Source organism: Notamacropus eugenii, chromosome 5 (genome assembly GCF_028372415.1).
Source record: "Notamacropus eugenii isolate mMacEug1 chromosome 5, mMacEug1.pri_v2, whole genome shotgun sequence".
Lineage (NCBI taxonomy): Eukaryota > Metazoa > Chordata > Mammalia > Diprotodontia > Macropodidae > Notamacropus > Notamacropus eugenii.
In genome coordinates, this window is record NC_092876.1 from 329,273,963 (window position 1) to 329,297,016 (window position 23,054).

Consider the following 23,054-nt stretch of genomic DNA (forward strand, 5'->3'; position numbering starts at 1 on the left):
ACATTTCTTTATTATTTAACCTTGGTTAAATAATTTCTGTTGGTATTTTGTGCATTCTTTTGACCTATTATTTGTTCTTTCTAATACTTCAGGGAAATTTTCCTAGACAATTTCCTGAAGTATGTTTTTCAGGATTTATTTTTCATCATTTTTTTCTGTAAGATTATCTCCTCTCATCCTGTCTTCAAGTTCAATAATATCATTGGTTTGTAGAGATCTCATGTATCCTTCTAATTGTGATATCTTTTGATTTTAATTAATCTTCTGCATTTTTGTATTCCAATTCTCCTGTTTTTGTTTTTGCAGATAATCTATTGCTTTAGGAATATATTTTGGTTTGTATTTCATTTTCTATTTTTTTGTCTTTTTGACCTCTTTCTTGAGAACTCACATTTCCAACTTTTTCTGCCCTAATTTTCAACCTTACTTTTCCTTTTAATTATTCCACTGCTCTTTTGAACTATTCTGGAAGTTATTACAAGATGTTTCATTAACATTTTGGGGTTCTAATAGAATTTATTATAGTCTTTTACTTTTCCTTGAAAATTTTCAACTTCATTCCTTTTATTCTGAGGTACTTTTTCATTTTATTGACTTTCTTTTCATATTGTTTGCTCATTTTTCCTCCTTAGATTTTGTCAAACTCTCTATTGGTTTTTCTATAATGCCCTTCCTGTTATCTACCTTCATACTGAATGCTCTTTTCCTTATGAATTAGACAGTATGGAAATAGGTCTAGCCCAGCTGGTCCCTCCTCCATTTGTAGCTACTTATTCTGAGGGAGGTAAGTGGCACAATGAATAGAGCACCAAGGCTAGAGTGAGGAAGACCTGAGTTTGAATCCAGTCTTGGATACACTAGCTGTGGGACCCTTGGAAAGTCCCTTAATCCTGTTTCCCTCAATTACCTCAGCTGTAAAATGAGTTAGAGAAGGAAATGGCAAAGCACTCCAATATCTTTGCCAAGAAAACCTCAGATGAGGGCATGAAGAAAATGACTTCAGATTCTTTTTAGACCACTAGTGTTGGGTGCATTCTGTGACTACTCCAGGCTGACTTTCCACTGAAAGTAGACACAAAGATACCACCTTATCTAGACCAATTCTCAATCTTTCATCCCTTCTGGAAGCCCATTTCCTACTGAACTGTTTTTGATGATTTTTTTAGTGAGCCCAACATAATTAGATCTCACCTGCTTCCTTAGCTGCTACATCTGAATCTGTACCAAAACCTTGATCTAACAGAATTCAAGGAGTTCAATTCATTAAGGTGATGGAGATGGTGTCTGGCTGGAATGCCATTAAGTAGAATCTCTGAAAGCTGATGTTTGACACTGATATAGCCATGAGAAATTTGGGCCATGGGGGCCATTGCTTTAGTTCTGCATGGAAAATGCTACCACCACCACCACCACCACCACCACCACTATCAGCACCACTAGTACTACTATCTAACATTTATGTAATGTTTACTGTGTCAGACACTGTGCTAAGCACTTAACAGTTATTATCAATTGTTGCCAATTGCCAATTGCCAATCCTGTTTGTTTGTTTCTTGTAAGAATTAACCTTGTGGTTCCTTATTCCCATTCTCTTTTTGTTGACAATTTCTCGCTGTTCACCCTCTCTATCTCACTTCCCACCCCATTTGTTTAGGATGTCAGCAAATTAAATTCAGTAAACTTTTGTCTGGTACCTAGTATGTACATAGCAATACTGGATTCTGGAGTATAAGAATAATAATGAAATATTCTCTACCCTTAAGAAGCTTACATTCAATGATGTGTGTGTGTGGTATGTATGTGTAAGGCATATATGCGGATAAATATGATCCTGAATAAGGAAGAACATTATGAAAGACAGAGATAAGGGTGGATCATACTTTAAGTATGGGGGAAGGGTGATCTCTATGAATACAAAGAGCCAGCATAGCAGAGAAGATAGAACAGTGGACTTGGAGTCAGGAAACCTGAGCTGGAATCCTGCCTCAAACATCTTTTAGCTGTGTGACCCTAGGCAAGTCACTTAACCTTTTTCAGTTTCAGTTTCTTCACCTGTAAAATGAGGATAATAATAGCATTTACCTCACAAAGTTGTTGTGAGGATCAAATGAGATAATGTTTATATCAAGCTTAAGGAGCAACTAATAGTCTAGACTATAATGTAGACTGCCTGAAATATGGCTTATGTAAAATATGGTTAGAAAGGAAGGTTGCAGAAAGCTTATGGAGGGCCTTAAATGTCAGGCCTAAGAGTTTTTATTTTATCCTAGATGCTATAAGAAGCTACAAAGGTTTTTGAATGGTAAGGTGATATATTCAGGTCTGTTCCTTAGGAAGATTATTTAGGCATCTCTTTGGGGAATGGATTAGAGATGGGAGGGATTGAAAGCAAGGAAGCACAGGAGGCTATTATAATGAACTAAATGAAAGGTGATGAATTCCAATTTAGAGTTGTGGCACTGTGAGTTAGAAAGAAGGGGATGAATGCTAGATATAGTCTAGGTAAATACACAGGACTTTGTAACTGATCAGATGTGGAGAGAGGTAAGAAACATGAAAGAATCAAAGATGATTCTGAAATTTCACATCTCAACGAACTGCAGGCTGGTGATGCCAACCACACACATAGGGATGTTGGGAAGAGGGTCTAGTTTAAGAGGAAAGATGAGTTTGGCTTTAAATATGTCAGTGGGACATCCAGATAGAAATGTTTATTAGACATTTCTTTCAGTTGTAAAAAGAAGTTTCCACCTTTGAAAGTGTTTGGTTTTTTTGCATTTTGGGGGGAGGGAAACAGTGTAATTGTAATGGATTATGTCCTCAACATCTACTTAGTAGGTCCTACTATAATACCTTGCACATAGTAGGCGTCTGATAAATTGTTGAACTGAATTGTTGAATTGGGTGAAGAAACTTTAAAAAATTTACCTTTGTTAGTAGAAGCAAGTTTTCTCCAAGTTTGGGGATGTTATATTATTTCCTTCCTCCCTCTCTCTTCTCCTTCCCCCCCACTCCAGGTCAAAAATTTCCATGGATACTGTCCTTTAAAAAAGGTGTTAGAATTGGGGAACCAGCAAGAGAAATTTTTCTATCTCAATCTACACATCTTTCTCTCAGTATATTTCTGGTCCTGAGAGATTTCCTAAGCCCCAGGAGTACAATACTAATGAGAAAGAAGAAAGATTAAATGTCACGATTAAGTTCTTTAAATATTTTAAAAACTGGTTAGGAATTTGAAAAGTCTCCCAAATTCATTATTATTTTAAGTAAATTTTGCTCTGTCGCCCCCCTCTCCCTTTCTTTTCTGCCTCCACTTCCATCTTTTAAACTCTGGTTACCTTTCATGTGTACAAGGCACTGTTTGTAAACGATGTGTTGTTGTTTCCTTGGTTGCTTTAACAATTAGAGCTAATAACCTGAGGATGGTGGTTGTCTCTAAGGGCTTGCTTCTCCCAGAAGTTTGTCTGATTAGCATTCAAATAATCCTGACATTTTACACAACACATGGGGCAACAGACCTGGCCTTTTTGAATTCTTCTCTCATACGATTTGAAAAAGAAACAGAAGGAATATTGTAAGTTTTGTTTCCTATGTATGTTAAGAAACAATAGTTGATTTCAGTCATACAACTGTTTAACTGTTTTTTCATTAAAAAAAATAAAAAAACACCACCAACCGAAACTGATAATCACAAATAAAAACTAAAAAAAAATAACCCCAAAATATTAATATTAATAAAATAAATCACCAAATAAAAATATAGCAAGTTAGGAATAAGATCACACATAAAACAATATATTATATGATATATTTTGGCAAAATAGAACCAGAAAATAATCAAACAGGTAAAAAATATGCTTGCTGTGTCTCTCTTTCCAACTCAGTAACTGCTATGATAATAGCTAGCATTTATATAGTTTTTTAAATTTTGCAAAGTGCTTTACATTTTTTCATCACAACCACTGTGGGAGATAGGTGCTATTTTTGCCCCATTTTGCAGATAAGGAAACTGAGGCAGACAAAGGTTAAGTGATCAATTACAGATGAACTAATAAAATGATCTGTAGCTACAGTTTGACTTTCTCTTCTTTCTCTTACAAAAATAAGTTTTCAAGTGAGTTGTTTTGTTGATTTTTGTGAATCCTACATAAAGACAGATTTTGACATAATTTAGAGAAAGTACTTCCAAAGAATTAGAATAGTCCAGCAATAGAATGGGCTACCCTTTGAGGTAGTGCAATAGTTCAAGCAGAGACTAGATGACTGCCTGTCAGTGACCACATAGAAGGAAGTTTTGTGCTGGATAAGAGGTTGAACTAGATGAACCTATGTTAAAGGCTTTGCAGAACTATGTGGATGTGAGATATTAACAGGGGTGTGTTGGTTAATGTTTAATAACTGGCTCTCCAGAAAAAAAAATGTACCCATATCACCTTTTAAAGTTTTATCTACATGATTAACATTTTTTCCCAATCACTTCTTAAATGTGGATTATCAATAAAACAATAAATCAGGCTCTTATTTGTAGCATTTGCCCTCCAACGAGGGAATACTCACACTGAAAATTTGGCAATCAGCCATTAGAGCTGGCTCCAACATACCCCTGGATGTAGATATTATTATTCTAAGTGGTTCCTTGCAACTTTAAGATTCTATAGTTTGAGCTTTTTCTTTTTTTGACATAAAGATGTTAATGAGATTCAAGCAGAAATTTTCTACATTGCTCTAGTTTCTGTTATTAATTAGTAATTAATAGAATAAAGACTTTCAGAAAACTCAAAGTATTTACTGTATATTTTTCATATCCTTTGTAACATGACTGTGGTGTAAGGTGGTACACCTTAGAGTGGACACCACAGCAGAACTGGGATCAAAATCCAGGCCTCAGCCCTTCCAGGTGAAGGCTGTTTCCTCTGAATCCAATGTTAGGCCCAGGAGAATCAATTAATGAGAAATGAGTCCTATTCTCATGAAAATTATGTTCACAAAAGACAAGGCAAACTGAGAAACAGGAAAACTCAATCCAGAGAAGAAATATTCAGGTAAAATTTGTGATAGTTTTGTGAAGTTTAAGAATCCTTACAGTCTTTGTGGAGTATGGTTACACAGTTTGTCTCCACCTTTGCAATTTAAATCAAAACAATGAGGAAATGAACCTATTACAGTAAATCTTCAACTTACAAACAGGATGTATTTTAAAAATCCCTTTGAAATTTGATTGTTTGAAACTTACAATGTATTTCTCAACAGAAACCCATAATTTAGTAGGATCATAGCACCACAGAGTGCTATTACAGGTACACTTTTGGGCTAAAGTTTTTGTGGTATAGCATGGGGACCTAACATAACATTCTCTCTATGAGAAAACGCATGTTATAGTGCATTTAGAGAAGGAAACCTAGGAATGCCAATCCATATTCTCTCACCTCTTTTTCATTTGCAAAATATTGTATTTAATAGAAAATATCACATTGTAAGGGGCAGCTAGGCAGTGCTGGGGAGAGAGCACCAGGCTTGGAGTCAGACAGATCTGAGTGCAAATCCATTCTCAGACACTTACTAGCTGTGTGACCCTGGGCAAGTCACTTAACCCTATTTGCCTCAGTTTCCTCATCTACAAAATGAGCTGAAGAAGGAAATAACAAACCACTCCAGTATCTCTGCCAAGAGAACTCAAAATGAGGTCACAAAGAGTTGGACTTGACTAAAATGACTGAACAACAACAAATCACATTATAAAAAAACGCACTGATCCATCAACTTAAGGCACAATGTTGATTTACCCATCACATAAAAGTTAAAATAGAGTGTTACTAGTAGAAAACACAGTATTTCAAAGGAATTTTGTTAGATATATGTCAGCCAGATTCAGAAGATTTTCCCAGACTCAAGAGATGTAGAGGCAGCAGCAGCATGACATAGAAGGATAAAGGAGATTAGATAGCTAGAAGGCTCCAAAGAGACAAATAAAATTGCGATGATCCTAATAGGAAGTTGTCATTGTTTGAAAGGAAGTCTCCAAAATGAAATGTTCTAGGAAGAGCATCAGATGTTACCAATCTCAGCAGAATCTATCTGGGAGTATAAGGCTATTCATGATTACTGAAGAATAAGCTTTTTGGAAGCAGGGACCACACTTGATAGGTCTGTGTATCTCCCTCAGACCCTAGCAGAATTTATTGCACATAATGGGTGATGAATATCTATTGAATGAATATTAAATGAGCCTGGCAAACTTCAAAGGGCATAGGCATTTTAAGTAGGGGAAGGCAAATCTTAGTGGGTAGCTTGTTCTGTGTGTGGTCTTTGCACTTAAAAATCCTTTGAAGGTGAAATGTCATTCATGTTCTACCCACTGAAATACTTCAGTTTTTGCTTTTAGCTCCATTATATTATGTTTGTTACACATAAAACCTGTGCCTGGGTATTACTTTAAGACAGATTTAGTCTACCGGAGTCTCTGAGGAACATAGTGAATATAGTAATGGACTTAGAATGTGGAAGATCTGAATTAAAATCCTACCTCACATACTTACCAGCTGTGTAATCCTGGTGGTCACTTAATCTCTTTCAGCCTTAATTTCCTCATCTGTAAAATGGGAGTAATAATAGCTTTTAACTTCCAGGGTTGTTGCTAGGATCAAATGAGATATCTATAAAGTGCTTTGAAAACTTCAAAGTACTCTGTAAATGCTATTGTATTTGATCCCCTTCCTCAATCCTCTTGTGAAAGTAAATCCCTGGTGTACCCATGTAATAAGGATCATGACCCTTCTGGCATCTCCAACCATGCCCATGTCCTCATAGTGTGGATGGAGTCTCGGAAGGCTCACTTTCTTTTATATTGTACAGTGGTTATACCAACTTGTCGTGAACAATTGTCAATATTTTGAAACACTTGACAGTTTTCACTTTCAGCTTCAGTGTTGCTTTCTCATCACTCATGCATATTACCAGGGTGGGGATCTTTGAGGGCTCTCTGTAAAAGAACTAGAGACTTTGCTAGGATGGCGTCCATGGTGAGATTCTTCTTTTGGGTCCAAAATGCCAGATTTGAGGCAGGCTTTCTGAAGGTGATATGCCCATCTGAGCCTGCCTTTCTCTTCTCTTCAAAGGAGTACATCCTATCTGCACATCATCTGCATGACCATCTAGGCTGTAAATGTTTTCAGAGTAAAATCAATGTGTTTGAAAAAGTTGCTTTATATTAGCAGTACAGTGAGTTCCTTGAGTGACCCACATACTTGTCCATGTTAAATATTTTCACATGCTTGAAAGATAGGTCCCATTTTTGTAATAGATTCTTACAGTCTTGCTACTGGGCAGCTCCAGAGTGACCTTCTTGTCTGTCTCTAGGTAAGACTTAAAAATTCAGTTTCTGACATTTTTGGAAGACCATTCATTGGTCTGAAAGTCATGATCCATGATGATGAAGCCTTGTCCTTAGCTCCCTAGCTCCTTTAACAGGTAGAGACTGTTGCTGTGGGTAACTCATCCTCTCTCCTTTTTTTGGGGGGGGGGTAGTATGCCAGTCATAGACACATAATTCTGCATGGTTTACCAGATCCTTGAACAAAAAGGAAATGGACAACTCTCTGAATAAGACTATCCTACTTCTCCTACCCTATATTCTTCTTCAAGGAGTGGTGGCCACCAAAATCTTGGCACTCTTCTAAAAGGGGATATGGTGGTTCAGGAAACACATCTTGCTCTTTTGGATGTTAGCTGCCTCAACACCTTATATGACAGCTAGCCATACCTATAGCAAGTAGGCAAGTTAAGTTTTCCTATTTGAAGAAATTTCATTGAGATTTCAGGAAATATTAATGAAATGTTGATGTATAAACCAGAGACACCTAAGGTTTCAGTTAGAAAGGGACATATTTCAAGTTGATAGGATAGGGATTAGACCTCTGATTTCATTGGTATAGGGAAGTGTTGGAAGTGTCATCTACCAAGAAGATCATCAATAGTCTGGGGCACTTAAAGATTCAGTGATTTACTTAGTATCACCAAGACAGTATGGGTCAGAGGCAGAACTTGAATGTAGATCTTCAGGGCTTTGAAGCCATCTCTGTATCTACTATATCAGATGACTCTAGAAATTTTGCAAGTTACATGTATAACCTATATTGAACTACTTGCCTTCTTAATGAAGGGGAAGGGAGGAAGAGAGAGAATTTGGAACTCTTAAGTTTTAAAAATGAATGTTAAAATTGTTTTTACCTGTAACTGAGGAACAATAAAATATTAAATTTATAAAAAGGAATTTTGTTAGTTCTAGCAACAGACTCTTATTTGTCTTTCAATGGGCTGTCCTAGTTAAACATGAGGTATCTTCTCACCAGTAGGTTGACCATTTGGTGACACTTTTTTTGTCCATAGAAACCTAATGAATACCTAAATTATATTTAAAATACAATATGAGCTGAACCACTTGATCATAGAGCAATATGAGCATGCTAACACAGAAAATAATTTTTTCCATGAAAATGAAATCTATTAATATGAATACACATATAGCAAAGCCTGATTAATTTGGGCCCTAGGTAATGGTAATTGGTCTTAAGTTGGGAAATTTTTTATACAGTTCAAGAAACTCAAACATCTGAAAATATTTCATAAAATTTCAGGTTTTCCAAAAGAAAACAAAGCAGATAGGAGGGCTTCAGGACAGTTCAATGATCCCTACATTATTTCTCTACTTTTGGATGTGGATAAGGGAGCCTAATGATGATAAAGCACCTGAAACCTGAGTAATGAGAAGGGCTTCTCTATTCCTTGGTGGCTTGGTTTCTAGGTAACCTGGAGCAGTTAGAATTAGCTTTGTCTTCTGTCAGTTCATGCAAAAGAAGCAGCAAGAAGGCAAGATGTGGTTAAGTAGAGGTGAGTGCTGTGATGATAGGGAGTTACCTAAGGAGAATTCCTGGATCTCAAGTTTTCTGGGTAACTATCTATCTGAAAGATGTTCTCTTGTCTCTTACGGTCTTGTATAATGGTGCTGAATTCTCTGTACTAGGAAACAAGTATATCATTTGTAAAGATGCTTATTTCTTAGAATGGTAACCAGAGGTCTTGACTGAGAAGAGATATCCAAGATTTATGTTACTTATTGTTTAAATGACAGTAAAAAAGCAGATTTGCTGAAAAACCAGAAGAATAACAATTCACCAAGTGTCTAGACACTCAGACCAAGTCAGTGGTTATCTATCTATATCTGAACAGGAATTCTTTCTACAGAATCCCTGACAAGTGGTCATTTTAGCCATTTCTTTAAGGCCTCAAATGAAAGGGAACCAATTACCTCCTGGGCCTTCCCATTCTGCTTTGGGAAAGCTCTAATTGTGGAGAAATTTTTCTTACACTGAACCTAAATCTGCCTCTGTAACTTCCTCTCAATGGTGTAGGTTGAAATTATTTGTAGGAGACTTTACAATTTAAAGAGCATCCTATATTCATACATATATGTATGCATATATGCACAAACATATGTGTGTGTATGTATGTGTAAGAGATCTTTTTTGATAATGTGTCTGACAGAGACCCATACTACAGATAAGAAAATCCAGTCCTAGAGAAGACAAAATGTTTGCCCAAGATCACGTAATTTGTGTGTGTTAGAATATTCTGTCTAGTGATCAGTTTGTATTTATGACCACTGGAAAAACTCAAAAAGCAAAATATGAATAATTAATGACTTGAAATTCTCTGGGCCACTCTGGCTCTCTACAATAGGCAGGATGCAGGTGTCCTATTACCTCTGGACGCTGCTGAATACTTAGTGACAGTGCTGTTGCTCTGCAACCTGGTTTGTTGTTGCTGGGCTTTCCGAGGCTTGGCTGATAGGAGACTGCAGCTTTGTTCTAAATATGGTATGTAGCATTGAAGCCACAGTGATTTTGTAAAATGTCATATGTGAAGGAGGAATATGAGAGAACTTATCTGGTCATAGTGACCTTGGTTGGCTTTTCTCTTGAGGTGGAATGGAGTGGGAAGCTGGGGGATAGAGGTATCTAGGTATTGATGGGCAATCTTCATCGAAGGCCTGCAAAATGCTTTGCTATAGCTGGTTTGGATTGAGATTGGTAGAATAAAACATGAACAATATAGATATCCTATACTTGGGAAACAGTGAATAGATCACTCTGGATGGAGCAGAAGGATTAGTAAGGGAGGGTAATGGAAAACGGAGTTGTTGGACCTGACTGGGGCCAGGTTGTGGAGGGTCCTTAATATTAAAATGAGGACTTTGGACTTTATCTTGTAGACAATGGGAAATTGTTTTTGAGCAGAGATCCAGTATGATCAAAGCAACATTTTGAGAAAAATTCATCTTGTGGGTTGGGGTTGGATTGGATGGGATTAGATTGGACGGGGAAAAGACACTATTATAATTATCATGCATGAGCAAATGGTGGACTGGGTTAAGGCAGGGACAGCATTACTAAAGAGAAAGGGACAGATATGAGAGTCACTTAAGATAAAATGACAAACTTGGTTGACTGGTTGTAAGAAGATGAGGGAGATGGTAGAATTAAAGGAGATTTTGAAGCTTTGGGTTTGAGTAACTGGGACAGTGGTACTATTGATAGAAATGGAGATGACGAGGTGGAGAGTTCATTTTGGGAGGAGATGACAAGTTCATTTTTAAGAATTTTTAGTTTGAGGCGATAATGGGAGAGCCAAGTGGACGTGTCAGATGGAAATTTAGGACTAGAACTTGGAAGGGACTGGAGATTTAGAAGCCATTTATATAGAAGTGATAACTGAACCTATGAAAGTGGCTGAGTTGTCTAAGGGAAAGGTGACTTACGAGAGAAGAGATATTCATTGTCATGCTAATGTGTAGGCAGCATTGGGATAATACTTACTGGGGAGGCAATTCAACCAACCCCATCCATTTAGTCTTTTTAATCCATCCTTCACTGTCCTGTCAAAGTGGTCGTCTTAAAGCTAGGTATGGGCATGTGACTCACCTTCTCTAAAAGCTCCAGTGGCCCCCTATTACCTATAGGAAAAAAAATACAACTTCTTTATTTGGCATTTAAAGATGTCTACAATTTAGTTTTACCCTACCTTTTGAGGCTTATTACTCATTATCTCTTTTCATAATTTGAGAATTCAACCAAAACTAAGCTACTTGTAATCCTCACACACAGCATTCCTCTGATTCTAGAGGCTGTTCACTATTTGTCTTGTTTTAAATATTGCTTGTTGTTTATGAATAGTTCTGGTTTCACAAATGAGGATTGTAAGGAAGTCACGTACACAAGTAAATCCTACCCTTGATTGAAAAATGGACAGAGAAACTAGGATTGCTGCATAGGCAAAGATAGAGCTAATAGTGGTGAGACAAGGAAGAGGAGCTATAGAAGAAGAAAAAAAAATCGTCATACAGGTAGGGAAGCAATGGGATTAAAGTAGGAGTATATCTTGTGGCCTAGATGAAAATATAACCAGGGTAACTCCAAACTGGTCAAATGAGCAATCTTGAGGAACTGTTGTGTGATCCATTGACCAGGAGGGAAGTCTCTAGTGAAGGGTCCATAGACCTGTCCTTATTCTCATACTGTTTAGCCTTTTTAAATTAAGGACTTAGAAGAAGGTATAGATGACATGTTAGCCAAATTTGCTACTGTCATGAACCTGAGGTGGATAGCTATCACGATGGACTATAGACAGGTCCTAAAAGGATTGTGGCAAGTTAGAATAACAGGTCAAGTTTAAGAAGATAAAATTCAATATGTAAAATGAATTAAAATGTTAAAAAATTTAAAAATCTTACACCTGGGTGAAAAAAAATAATCAACTGCCTAACAACAGAATCTCGGAGGTGGGGCTAGACACCAATCAGTACTTATGAAAAGGTTTGGGAAAGTTAGTGGACTGCAAACACAACATGAGTCAACAGTGTGACCTAGCAACCAAAAGAGGAATATGAACTTAGATTGAATTAACAGAAGCACAATCTTCAGAATGAGAGAGGCAATAGTCCTGTTGTGGCACTCTGATCTGACCAGAACATGGTCAGAGTATTAGATTTAGTCCCAGGTGAGACATTTTAGGAAATCTATCGATACACTGAAGCATGTCCTAGGGAGAATCATCGTTACCATGATGTGATAATTGAAAACCATGCCCTAAGAGGATCGGTTGATTGGTCTGGGTATGTTTAATCTGGAGAAGAGAAGACTTAATTGGGTCATGATAAGGGTCTTATGGATGTCTTATGGGCTGTCTTGTGGAATATTTCTTCAGGTTTGTCTCACAGCTGAGACTAGGAGCAACGGGTAAAAATTGCAGAGAGGAAATTTTGTCTCAATGAAAGAAAAATCTCCATAATTAGAGATATCACAAAGTGTGACTCAAGAGGTAGTGAATTTTCCAGCACTGGAGATCTTGGAGCAGGGTACTGGGTAAACCACTAGGCATAATTTAGAAGAGACACCTCAGGATGCCCTCTGGGCTGCCATTTTGAAATAATGATTCTATTCTATAAACAATATACAAACATTCTTAAGAGAAAAGATTTGAAAACTATCCCCCTAAATATTTATTTATAGTATTTATTCTATTAGTTTGTGAGTTCCTTGAGGATGGGGACTTTTTTTTTTTTACCTCTTTTTGTATACCCAGTGTGCAATGCAGTGACTGGCACATAGTATGTGCTTAATGAATGTTGATTGATTTTTATAATGTTTTAATGTGGCTTTCTAGAATAGACTTTAAAATCACAAAGTTTTAAATTCTGAATTCTGAAACATCCAGAAGTAAAGACATCTGGTATGGAACTCTGCTCCTGCAGTTGGTTGTGTCTACTGATAGGTTAATTGCCCTTAATTAGCTAGGTAACCTTATCAAAGACAAGCATTAACACTTGCCTATCGACTCTGCTGAGTGCCTAGTAACTTCCCCAGCATCTTTCTGACAGATTTTCTATGTAGTACAAACAAAAAGCTTCCGCTGTTAACCTTTATTCTGACCACAACCTTCAAATTAACTGATGAAAAAATCAGAACCCACATGGAAGTCACATTCTGCCATTTTTCCAACTCATGGTAGTGTCCTCCTATTGGGAATAATTTATCACAAATCTGTCTGTGTACCCCTTCTCATTCTTACCTCTCTTACCAGGAACGGAACACTTACAATTTACAACTCAAGTCATTGCCTGATTTAGGGGCACCCAACTTGTTTTGAGTCTTTTGCTATAACAAAAATTGTCACTAGAAGTGGATGATTTCTCTATTTCTCTGTCTCTCTGTCTCTCTCTGCTTCTGTCTCTCTGTCTCTGTCTGTGTCCCTGTCTCTGTCTCTGTCTCTCTCTCAAATCTCTTTGCGATATAGACCTAATAGCAGTATTGCTGGGCCAAAGGGTGAGTGAGTCACAGTTGAGTGACTATTTGGGTTCCTCAAATAAAAAAAATGTTAAGAATTTAATCAACACAAAAAAGGAGAGAATATAAAAAGCAGAAAAGAAAGGATTACCTATGAAACTGCGAGTATGTTGTGAATGTGCTGTGCTTTTAAAAAAAACTCTATAATAAATTTAGCATTATTTTCAAAGCTGTCTTGCTTGTCTGTCTCTGTTTTTTCTATACATTTAATAAAAGCGATCCATTGCCTTTTTTTCTTTTGTTCTTTCTTCATCACTAAATCCCTGCTTTCCTCCCACAAATTAAAAAAGAAAAACACAACTGTTGTAGGAAATAAGGGTAGTCAAGTAAAACAAATCTGCATATTTGCCATACCCCAAAATGTATGCCCCATTCTTCACTTTTGGTCCCTAATCTTTTTTTAGTAGGTCCTTCATAACTGATACTTCGAAATCATATTTGGTCATTTTATTGATCAAAGTTCTTAAGTGTTTCAAAACTGTTCATTTTAAAAACGTTATTGGCATTTCTGGTTCAAAAGTTAGGCAAAATTTAGTAATATTTTGGGCATGATTCCAAATTGTTTTTCAGAATGGTTAAACCAAGTCGCAGATTCACCAATAGTACATCAATGTACCTGTTCCATTAATATCTATAGTAATTGAGATTTTCCTCTTTTGTCATGTTTGCCAACCTGAAGGCTGGAGGTAGAACCTTAATTGGGATTATAAATTATTAGTGATTTGGAGAATTTTCTTCAGACATTTGGTGATAATTTGCCTTTCTTCTTTTGAGAATTACTTATTCATGGCCTTTGAACATGTATGTACATATATGTGTATGTGTTGTAGATATACATACAGGTGTTTATGTACACATAAGTACACATATATACAGGTTCAGCTAGGTGTCACAGTGGATAGAGTGCTGTACCTGAAGTTGGTACAGACACTAGTTGGGTGACTCTGAGCAAGTCACTTAACTCTGTTTGCCTCAGTCTCCTCGTCTATAAAACAATCTGGAAAAGGAAATGGCAAACCACTCCAGTGTCTCTTCCAATGGGGTCATGAAGAGGCAGATGACTGAAAAGTGATTGGACAAAAATGCCGTATATTCACATGTGCATATGTTTGTTTATTTTTATCAGTTCTCTCCATACTTTGTAATATCAGAACTTTATCAGAAAAATGTCAGTTTTTCTCAGTTAAGTTTCCCTTCTAATCGCTCTTTCAATTTTGTATAATTAAAATTGACCATTTTATTTCCTCTTTCATTCCTCCTTTCCCCCTTCATTTTATTAGTTCTCTTAAGTTTTAAAGAACTTTTTAATCTCTCAAACCCCTATCTGTTTAGCTACAATTTTTATATTAATCATGATTCACATTTTGATCTCATTCGAATTTGCTCTCATTTTTCTTACAAGGTATGCTTTGTAAGTGCATTTTGCTTCATTATTTTAACTTTCTCCCAGCTCTTCTACCTGTTACAGTTGCCCTTGTTAAGAAATCACCAGGTCCTTATGCCAGGCCTATCAGCATCCATGGACCATCTTGCCCATGAAGGTGGCTTTAGGAGGATGTTTCCAGGTACCTATGGGACCTCAGCATTCAAATTCCAACCGAGGAGGGAGAGTGTGGATTGGAGGCGCTTAAGTGCTATCGATGTGGATCGAATAGCTCAGGAGTTGGATGTGACCACCTTACAGGAGCACATCACTGGTGTCACTTACTGCAATCTGGATTCAGAGAGATGTGCCTATTGCCAGCAGCCTGTGGACCCCGTGCTCCTGAAAGTTCTCAAGATGGCCCAGCTCATCATTGAGTACTTGCTACATTCCCAGGACTACCTGAGTGCCAATATAGTCTCTTTAGAGGAGAAACTCCAGTCTACTATAGAGCAGCAGGAGCAGACTAAACAGAAACTGGGCAAGCAGGCAGAGGAACTGAAGGGAGTAAAGGAGGAGAGCCGGAGGCGGAAAAAGATGCTCAGCATGCAGCAGCTACTGATACAGGCTGGGGCCAGCAACTACCACAAGGTGAGGAGTCAGAAATGGGAGGTGGAAAGGCAGAATAGGTCAGATCTAGGTTTCTAAAGTCTTTCATCTGGTTGTGTTGTCTGGAAAGCCAGAGAAGGTTTTTCATTTGTTTTATGAGTGATAACTTGAATGTTTTGTTTGTAGGGATGCTTTTAGCATGTATAGGATCATAGGGCTGGAGCTGGAAGCAATCTAGTCAGAGCCCCTTATTTTACATATGAGGAAACTGAGGCCCAGGAATTACTCAATATCATACAGCAGTAAATACCAAAGATTCTCTGACTCCAGAGTCAGTGAATGTTTTTTTTTTCCACTGTATCATGCTGAGTTCTTAAAGGCTAAGGTCAGAAGAATGTAAATACAAATAGTTTCTACCAATCTGGATGAATGTCTACCATGGCTATTGCCTGAGAACCAGCCCAGTTATGGATGGACAGGCTCATCACAAAAATGTTGGCTATGTCATTTTAGTCCAGGGCAACCCAGAAGAAAGTGTAAGAATCCTCTCTTCATGCTTGAGGTTCCCTTCTAGATTTTTTACCAATTTAGATTGTTCAAGGAGAGCAAGGTATAGTATGGAGGTTGAAGTCAGGGCTATACTAGAGAAAAAACTCAGTTGTTACACCAGATCACTGGAAAATGGATGACAATTCATATAGCAAAGGGATGATTGAAATGTGGTGTGTTTATTTTCAAGGCATAAAAAAATTCCCCAAGGAAATCCTACAGTAGAGGTCAGAAGCCCTTTACAAGAAAGGTGCCAAGTTTCTGACCCTATTTTGTAGTGAAAAAGAGAAAAGGGCTAAGGATTAGGGGTTAGCAATCTGGGGTAGGAAAGCATCATTAGATAGGGTCTCTTCCTCAAAAATACCTTGATTCCTAATTTTAACAATAAGAGACTATTAATGAGGTCTTCTAATCTCCTGGGAAGGTTAAGAATGTCACTTCAAGCCTTAGTGTGAATTATTTCAATAAAATAATGTAATTGGCGTAATTGATGAGTTAAATTTCTTACTTCCTCACCATTAGCAAAGACTGGCAACATTGAGAGGGGAGGAGGAGGAGGATGAGCAGGAGGAGGAGGAAAGAGTAATTTTGAACTAGGGAGGGCAGCCATGAGTAGGTCTGGGAGCTTTGAGTAACCCAGAGGATAGCCCTACATGAAAGAAGTTAGGGTGCAAGACAGGAATGTAGAAAGAGGGGTGAGGGAGAAAGGATCTATTTTGTAGTTATATCAGTCTGTGCTGTATCACTAAAAATCATATTGTCTTGACATATGGATCACTGTTTGTGGTACACGATTTAGCTCCTACACTGGGTATGCTCAGATAGTTTCTCTCACCACTTAACAAGGTATGACAACATACAATCACAAGAACCTTGAATTAAGCACACACATAGCTTTACATGCTGTAAAAACTGTCAAAAGGTCCAACAAAATTTCATTTTCTTGTCTTTGACATAAGTACGACATTCTTGTCATCCTTACTATAGGGAGGATGAAGTAGAACATAAATGTGCTCTCAATCCTTTTGGGGGCATCAGGCATTTCACTTAGAGATCATTTATTGCACCTGATCATCCACCAAATTGTTTAAGGTTAAAAGTTTAAAGTTAGACCTACATAGTTCTCTTTTCTCAGAAATTTTAGAGAAGATATTTTTTTTTTCTGAATTGGTCTGGTATTTGAAGTTATGTAGATCTTATTTATGGATTTTTTGGGGGTGTTTCACTCATGTATAGCTTTTAAGGGTGCTAATTGTAAAGATAGGATAAGAGGGGTGTGTGTGTGTGTGTGTGTGTGTGCGCGCGCGCGCGCTTGTAAGCTTGGAGGAATGATTTCTAACCCTGGCTTATCATCTCCACTTAGCTCAAGAAATATCAATAGATTTAGAGCTGGAAAAAGACTTCACAGATCACTCAGCTCAAAATCCCCATTTTATACATGAGGATGAGAGAAGATCCATTTGAATCAAGGTTACCTGACAAGCATGCCTTCTACCATACCATGTTAGAACCCAAACATCCTTAAATGACACAAAGTAGGAGGCTTTGTTTTAACTGTTTATGTGTAGTAAAAAAAAAATACACTGAACTTTTCCATTCTTAATGAGAGAAGTGCTAACCTATATTCCAATTAGAAATTTTTTAAGCTTCACATATAGAGAAAATTTAAATTTAATTTTAATTCATTTATTGTGGAGAGAGTTTCTTCATATGGAAATTCCCTTTATCAATGAATTCACAGGTTCAGTCTCTATCCATATCTATTCATATGTACCTGTATATGTATATATTATACATACACATATATAATTGTATCTAAGCAGGTATAATTGTATATATAGTCAGTAAACATTTATTAAACACTTACTATATACCAGGCACTGTGCCAAGTGCTAGGGATACAAATATGAAAAAAAGAATGATAGTCCCTGCCCTTAAGGAGCTTACAATCTATAGGGCAGCAAGATGGAAAAGTCAAGAAGTCCCAAAGTAATGCACCCAAGGGAGAAATGAGATGTCTGAGTTAAGCTCTTTCCTTAAGGAAGATTTTTAGAATTTCATGCTTCCATCCTCAAATCAGAGGGACAGAGGATGGTGATGAGGTAGGTGGATGGAATCTTCAAGAATGATAAGGTATACACACAAATGTAATTAAATACATACATATTATTGTATATATGCATATGATCACATATAATATGTGATTATATATGTATAATATACTATATGCATATATATGTAATTATATATACAAAATTAAGCCATCTTAGGAAGGGGCAAGGTTGTGATGAAATTAAACAAATAATGCTGGACATCACTGATGTTCAGTGGGGCAGAAGCACGACTGAGGTAAGTTGAAGAGACAGGGATAATAGCACATTGTTTCAGCACTCTGCACCAAGACTCAGGTGCCACGTTCTGGTTCTAAGGAAGTTATTCTAAAAAATCTAATCTTATCTTTCCACTTCCTTGGCATACCAAATCCAGCTTGTTCCTGCCTGTGACCACGCTCCTCTCCTCCCAACGCTTGGGACACAATCCTGAAGGCTGTGGAGGAGGCTGGAACACCTGAGCAGTAGCTGCTAGCTCAGGAGGCGTACTCAGTGGAACCAGTCACCGGGCAGATTTGAAGCTCAAAGCAGTTGCTATCTCTTCCAGAAACTGCTAAATTGTTTAAATGTCTATGCTTTATCTTTTTTATGCCCTTTATCAGTATTGGGAAGAAAAAAGGAATTTTTTTTCATGAAAACCCTAGGCTTCTCTCTTGTAGAAATATCACTAGACATAGGCCCAAGAAGAAGTGAGGCTACTTACTGTGACTTTTAGAAAGTCCTTTGACTCAGTTTACTCACCTGTAAAACAGGAATAATAAATCTAATCCTGCTTTACATGGTAGTTATGGGAATAAAAAAATGTATATAAAATATATTGTGACTATAAAGTTTTGTGCAAATATTAGCCATTATTTTGTCATCTATTTTAATCTATTTCCTCTTTTTTTCACATATAGTGCCATTTGTGTGACAAGGCTTTCATAAACAACTCTTATCTTCAAGGCCATATCCAGCGAAGACACGTTGAGATCAAGCAGTCTGGTGAGCCACATTTATTGACCCGTCAAAGCTTAGGCCTTAGTGTGAGGGAGGTGGGCGTCAAACCTGCCTTTAAGGAGCTGTGTTTTAATCAAAGCTGTGTTTTAATAGTAAGATAGTTTGAAGACAATACTTAAATTAGCTTGTATAGTGCTTTAAAGGGCTACAAGGTGCTTTCCTCAGCATCCCTGTAAACTACACAGTGCTATTATAATCCCCATTTTGTAGATGAGGAAACTGAGGCTGAGAGAATTAAATGATCTGCCATGGCCAGAGGAGACCATTTGGTGTAGTAGAAAGAATATTAGATTTAGAATTAGAGAATCTGAATTCAAATCCCACTCCATTGTCCACAAGCTGTATGACCTTTGATGAGTCTCTTAGGCTCTGTTTATCAGCTATAAAATAGAATAATAGAATAATACTTGTTGTTGGGTGAAAGGGTAAGCTAAATGTCCACCTAAAAGCACTTAAATGCTGAGGCAGGTAGGATTAAATGAACAATGTAAGTAGGGTGGGAAACTGAGCTCTTTTGATGATAGACTGGTAATATTCCCCAGTTAGCAATTCTGTGGGGTTTTGGGGCTACCTGTTGCACCCTATCAGTTTATAGGAAAGATAGGGTAGAGCCAGATTGTGAAGGGTTTTAAATGCCAAATAGAGGAATCTGTATTTTATTCTAAGGGAATGGGGAGTTTCTTGAGTAGAAGCGTGAGGCAGTCAGATCTGTGCTTTAGGAATATCAATTTGAAAACTACGTGGAGGCTGTTGTGTTTGTCTTTGATTTTTGGAGAGGACCATGACATCAGAAAAATGATGACGTGACTTGCACTGGACTTTGATTTGAGTGAGGGAGGGCTGTGCAAGTTCACCAACCTCACTTTCTCCTCCTGAGCCATCTGGATCCAGTGACCAGATAATCATCAGGATGACTGGAGATGGCCCAGGATGCAATGGGAGACCTTGGTCTTTAAGGCTAAGGTCTTTTCTGGTACTCACTTAAAGTGAGGTAATGCCCATTCAGTGAATAGACCTGTTTAAAAAGTAGTGTTGGAGAGGGAAGAAAATGGATGTAGGAGTACCAATTAGGAGGATATTGAAATAGTCCAGGCAAGTGGTAACGAGGGCCTGGACTAATGTGGTTGTGGCATGAGTAGAAAGCAGGAAATGGATGTAAGAAATTTTGAGAAGGTGGATTCAGTAAGACTTGGCAACTTATTTTATTTACACATAGAGGTAGGTGGTGATTCAATGTATAGAGTGCTGGGTCTGGAGTCAAGAAGACCTGAGTTCAAATCTGGCCTTAGATATTTACTCGCTGTGTGACCCTGGACAAGTCATTCAATCTCTGTTTGCCTCAGATTCTTCAACTGTAAAATGGGGATAATAATAGTATCCACTTTGCAGGGTTGTTGTTAAGATCAAAGGAGATAATTAGCACAGTGCCTGGCACCTACCAGTGACTATATATAATTGTTTATTCCCTTCCCTTTTCTTTTGGATGGTAAGAGAGAGGGAAGATCTGAGGTTGACTCTGAGGTTGCAAGTCAATGTGATTGGAGGATGGTGATTTCTTTGATAGAATTATGGAAGTTAGAAGGAGGTATGCTTTGTTTGGGATTTGTTGAGTTCAAGATCCCTATAGCCATTCAGGGGGAATTGATTGAAAGACAGTTGGTGACTAGCTGACTAGGGGTGATGATCTTGTAAAGGAGACTGAAAAGTATGAATCTGGTAAATAGGTAGAGGACTATGTCAGCAGTTTCTTGAAAACTCAAGGAAGAGATAGTATTCAAAAGAGAGGTGGTCAACTGTGACATGTTGCAGAGAGGTCAAGAAGGATGAGGAATAAGAGGTCATTGGATTTGCTGTGAAATGCTAATTAGTGACCTTGGAGAGACTTTTAGCAAAAAACCAATCATCAAAGACCTTAACTAGAGCAGGTTTGGTGGAGGGATGGAGACAAGCAAGAACTTGAGAAATGAATGGGCAATAATAAATGCTATGCAATGTAGGCAGTTTCCCACTCCACTGAGCCCCAGTTAGGAGTGTGATTATGGCAGGGAGGAGAGAAACATGGAATGGTAGTCTAAGGGGATAATTTTTAAAGATTTTTTTTAAAGAATGTGGGAGATCCGACATGTTAAAGTGATCAGAGGAGCCATCTGATAAGGAGAGGTTTAAAATTATGTCAAGAGGGCTTGAATGCAAGAAAACGCTCCTGAATGAGACTCCAGCTGCCCACAGTGAGATTTAGTTTTGTCCTGAACGTTGAGGGAACTGGCCACCTTCGGAATTTTCTTGTCTTCTTTAGTTATAGGAGTCCCATCCTTTGAAAAACACCTTTCCTGGAATAGAATCATAGCACTAATGAATGTCAGAGTTGGAAATATTCTTAAGGCTTATTTAGTCTAGCCTTTTCATTTTACAGGGTAGGAAAATATCTCCCATGAATATGGAAGATTTGAAGTCATATTTCTCTCTATTCTATATAAAATCATAGAATACTAGTTCATATTTATATAACAACTTATATTTTATAAAGTGCTTTCTTTACTATAATCCTGTGAAACAGGTAATGCAAACATTATTTTCCTCTTAACAGATAAAGAAACTGAAGCTGAGGAGTGAAATAAATGGCCTTTGGTCACATAGCTACTTAGTGGTAAAGCCGAGACTTGAACCCATGCCTTTGGGCTCTAAGTCCAGTTTATCTTCTATTATACCACATAGACTCTTTGCTGCTTGAGGTATAATAATGGATTTCTTATCCTTGACTCATATTGGAATCTCCTTGGTATTTTTATGCTAAACTACATCCAACAAATTTTACATGAAGGGCATAGAATTATAGAATATTATACCTTGAAGGGATGTCTAAGTTCATCTGCTTCTACTCATTTATTTCACTTTTTAAAATTTTTTTGCATCTATATTTATTAGGAAAATTGGTCTATAATTTTCTTAATCCATTCATTTTACAAATGAAGAAACAGGGACTTAAGACACTTATGTGGTCACCTTAGCATAATATTTTAAAGGGTACTGTATAAGGAGTCAGAAGGCCAATTCTAGGGCCAGATTCTCCATTTAGTAACCTGGGCAGTTAGGTGGTGCAGAGGATGGAGCACTGGGCTTGGAATCAGGAAGACTTACCTTCCTGAGTTCAAATCTGGCCTCAGACGCTTCCTAATCATGTGACCCTGGGCAAGCCATTTAACCGTTTGCCTCAGTTTCCTCATCTGTAAAATGTGCTGGAAAGGAAACAACAAACCACTTTAGTATCTCTGCCAAGAAAACCTCAAAATGGGGTCAGACATGATTAAACAACAACAAGTGTTGAGCAAGTCATTGACCTATTTGAGCCTTGGTTTCTTGATTAAATAGGAAAACTGAATTTCTCCTACCTTGTTTTATAGGACTGTTGTGAGTATCCAATGAAATAATATGTGAAAAGTACTTTACAAATCTTAAAACATTATTAGAATGCTAGATATTATTATTATTTTATAAAGTATTACTATCATTATTCCTTCCCAAAGTCATATGATTAGTTGATTAGCAGCAAAGATAGCATAGCAATAGTATGTTCTCTATCTTTAGCTCTTTCTAATATATCTTTCCCATGCAATTTTATATCTTAGTATTCTCTACTCAGGGAATTAACATTTACCCCAAATCATGCTATGGAAACTCTGAGAAAAGGACATAAGATCTTAAATTTCTTTATTTTTCTCTTTTGAAGTGGGCATAAATAAATCTAAGTATTTGATTATTATTATTTATGAGCAAAATCCTCCACTAAAATCGTAATTTGATGATTCACCCTGGCATGAAGTTGATCCTGGGTGCTCACTGGGTTGACCCTGCTGAGTTGAAAAAGTATGAGTTCAAATATGAGTTCAAAAAAGTTCAAGTATGGGCCTGGTAAGGGACATTTTATCTGTTTCCTGAGACCTAGCCTAATGAATAGGCCTATCACCCAAAGGTTGGCCTCAGTTTCTGACAAAGATTGTCTTCATACAGTAGAAAGTGAATTGAATT

General features: G+C 37.4%; 1 protein-coding gene across 2 annotated transcripts in view; it reads left to right on the top strand.

Annotated features, from left to right (window-relative positions):
- Positions 1-23,054, top strand: part of DZIP1L (DAZ interacting zinc finger protein 1 like) — a 70,912-nt gene that overhangs the window by 6,949 nt on the left and 40,909 nt on the right. The window contains exons 1-3 of one of the 2 annotated variants that reach the window (XM_072613565.1): positions 9,798-9,872; positions 14,848-15,411; positions 18,929-19,013. In XM_072613565.1, the coding sequence (XP_072469666.1) occupies positions 9,870-9,872; positions 14,848-15,411; positions 18,929-19,013 (652 nt within the window). In that variant the 5' untranslated portion in view covers positions 9,798-9,869. Of the gene's footprint in view, positions 1-9,797; positions 9,873-14,847; positions 15,412-18,928; positions 19,014-23,054 lie in introns of those variants that run through there. The other variant, XM_072613566.1, reaches the window with a different exon arrangement.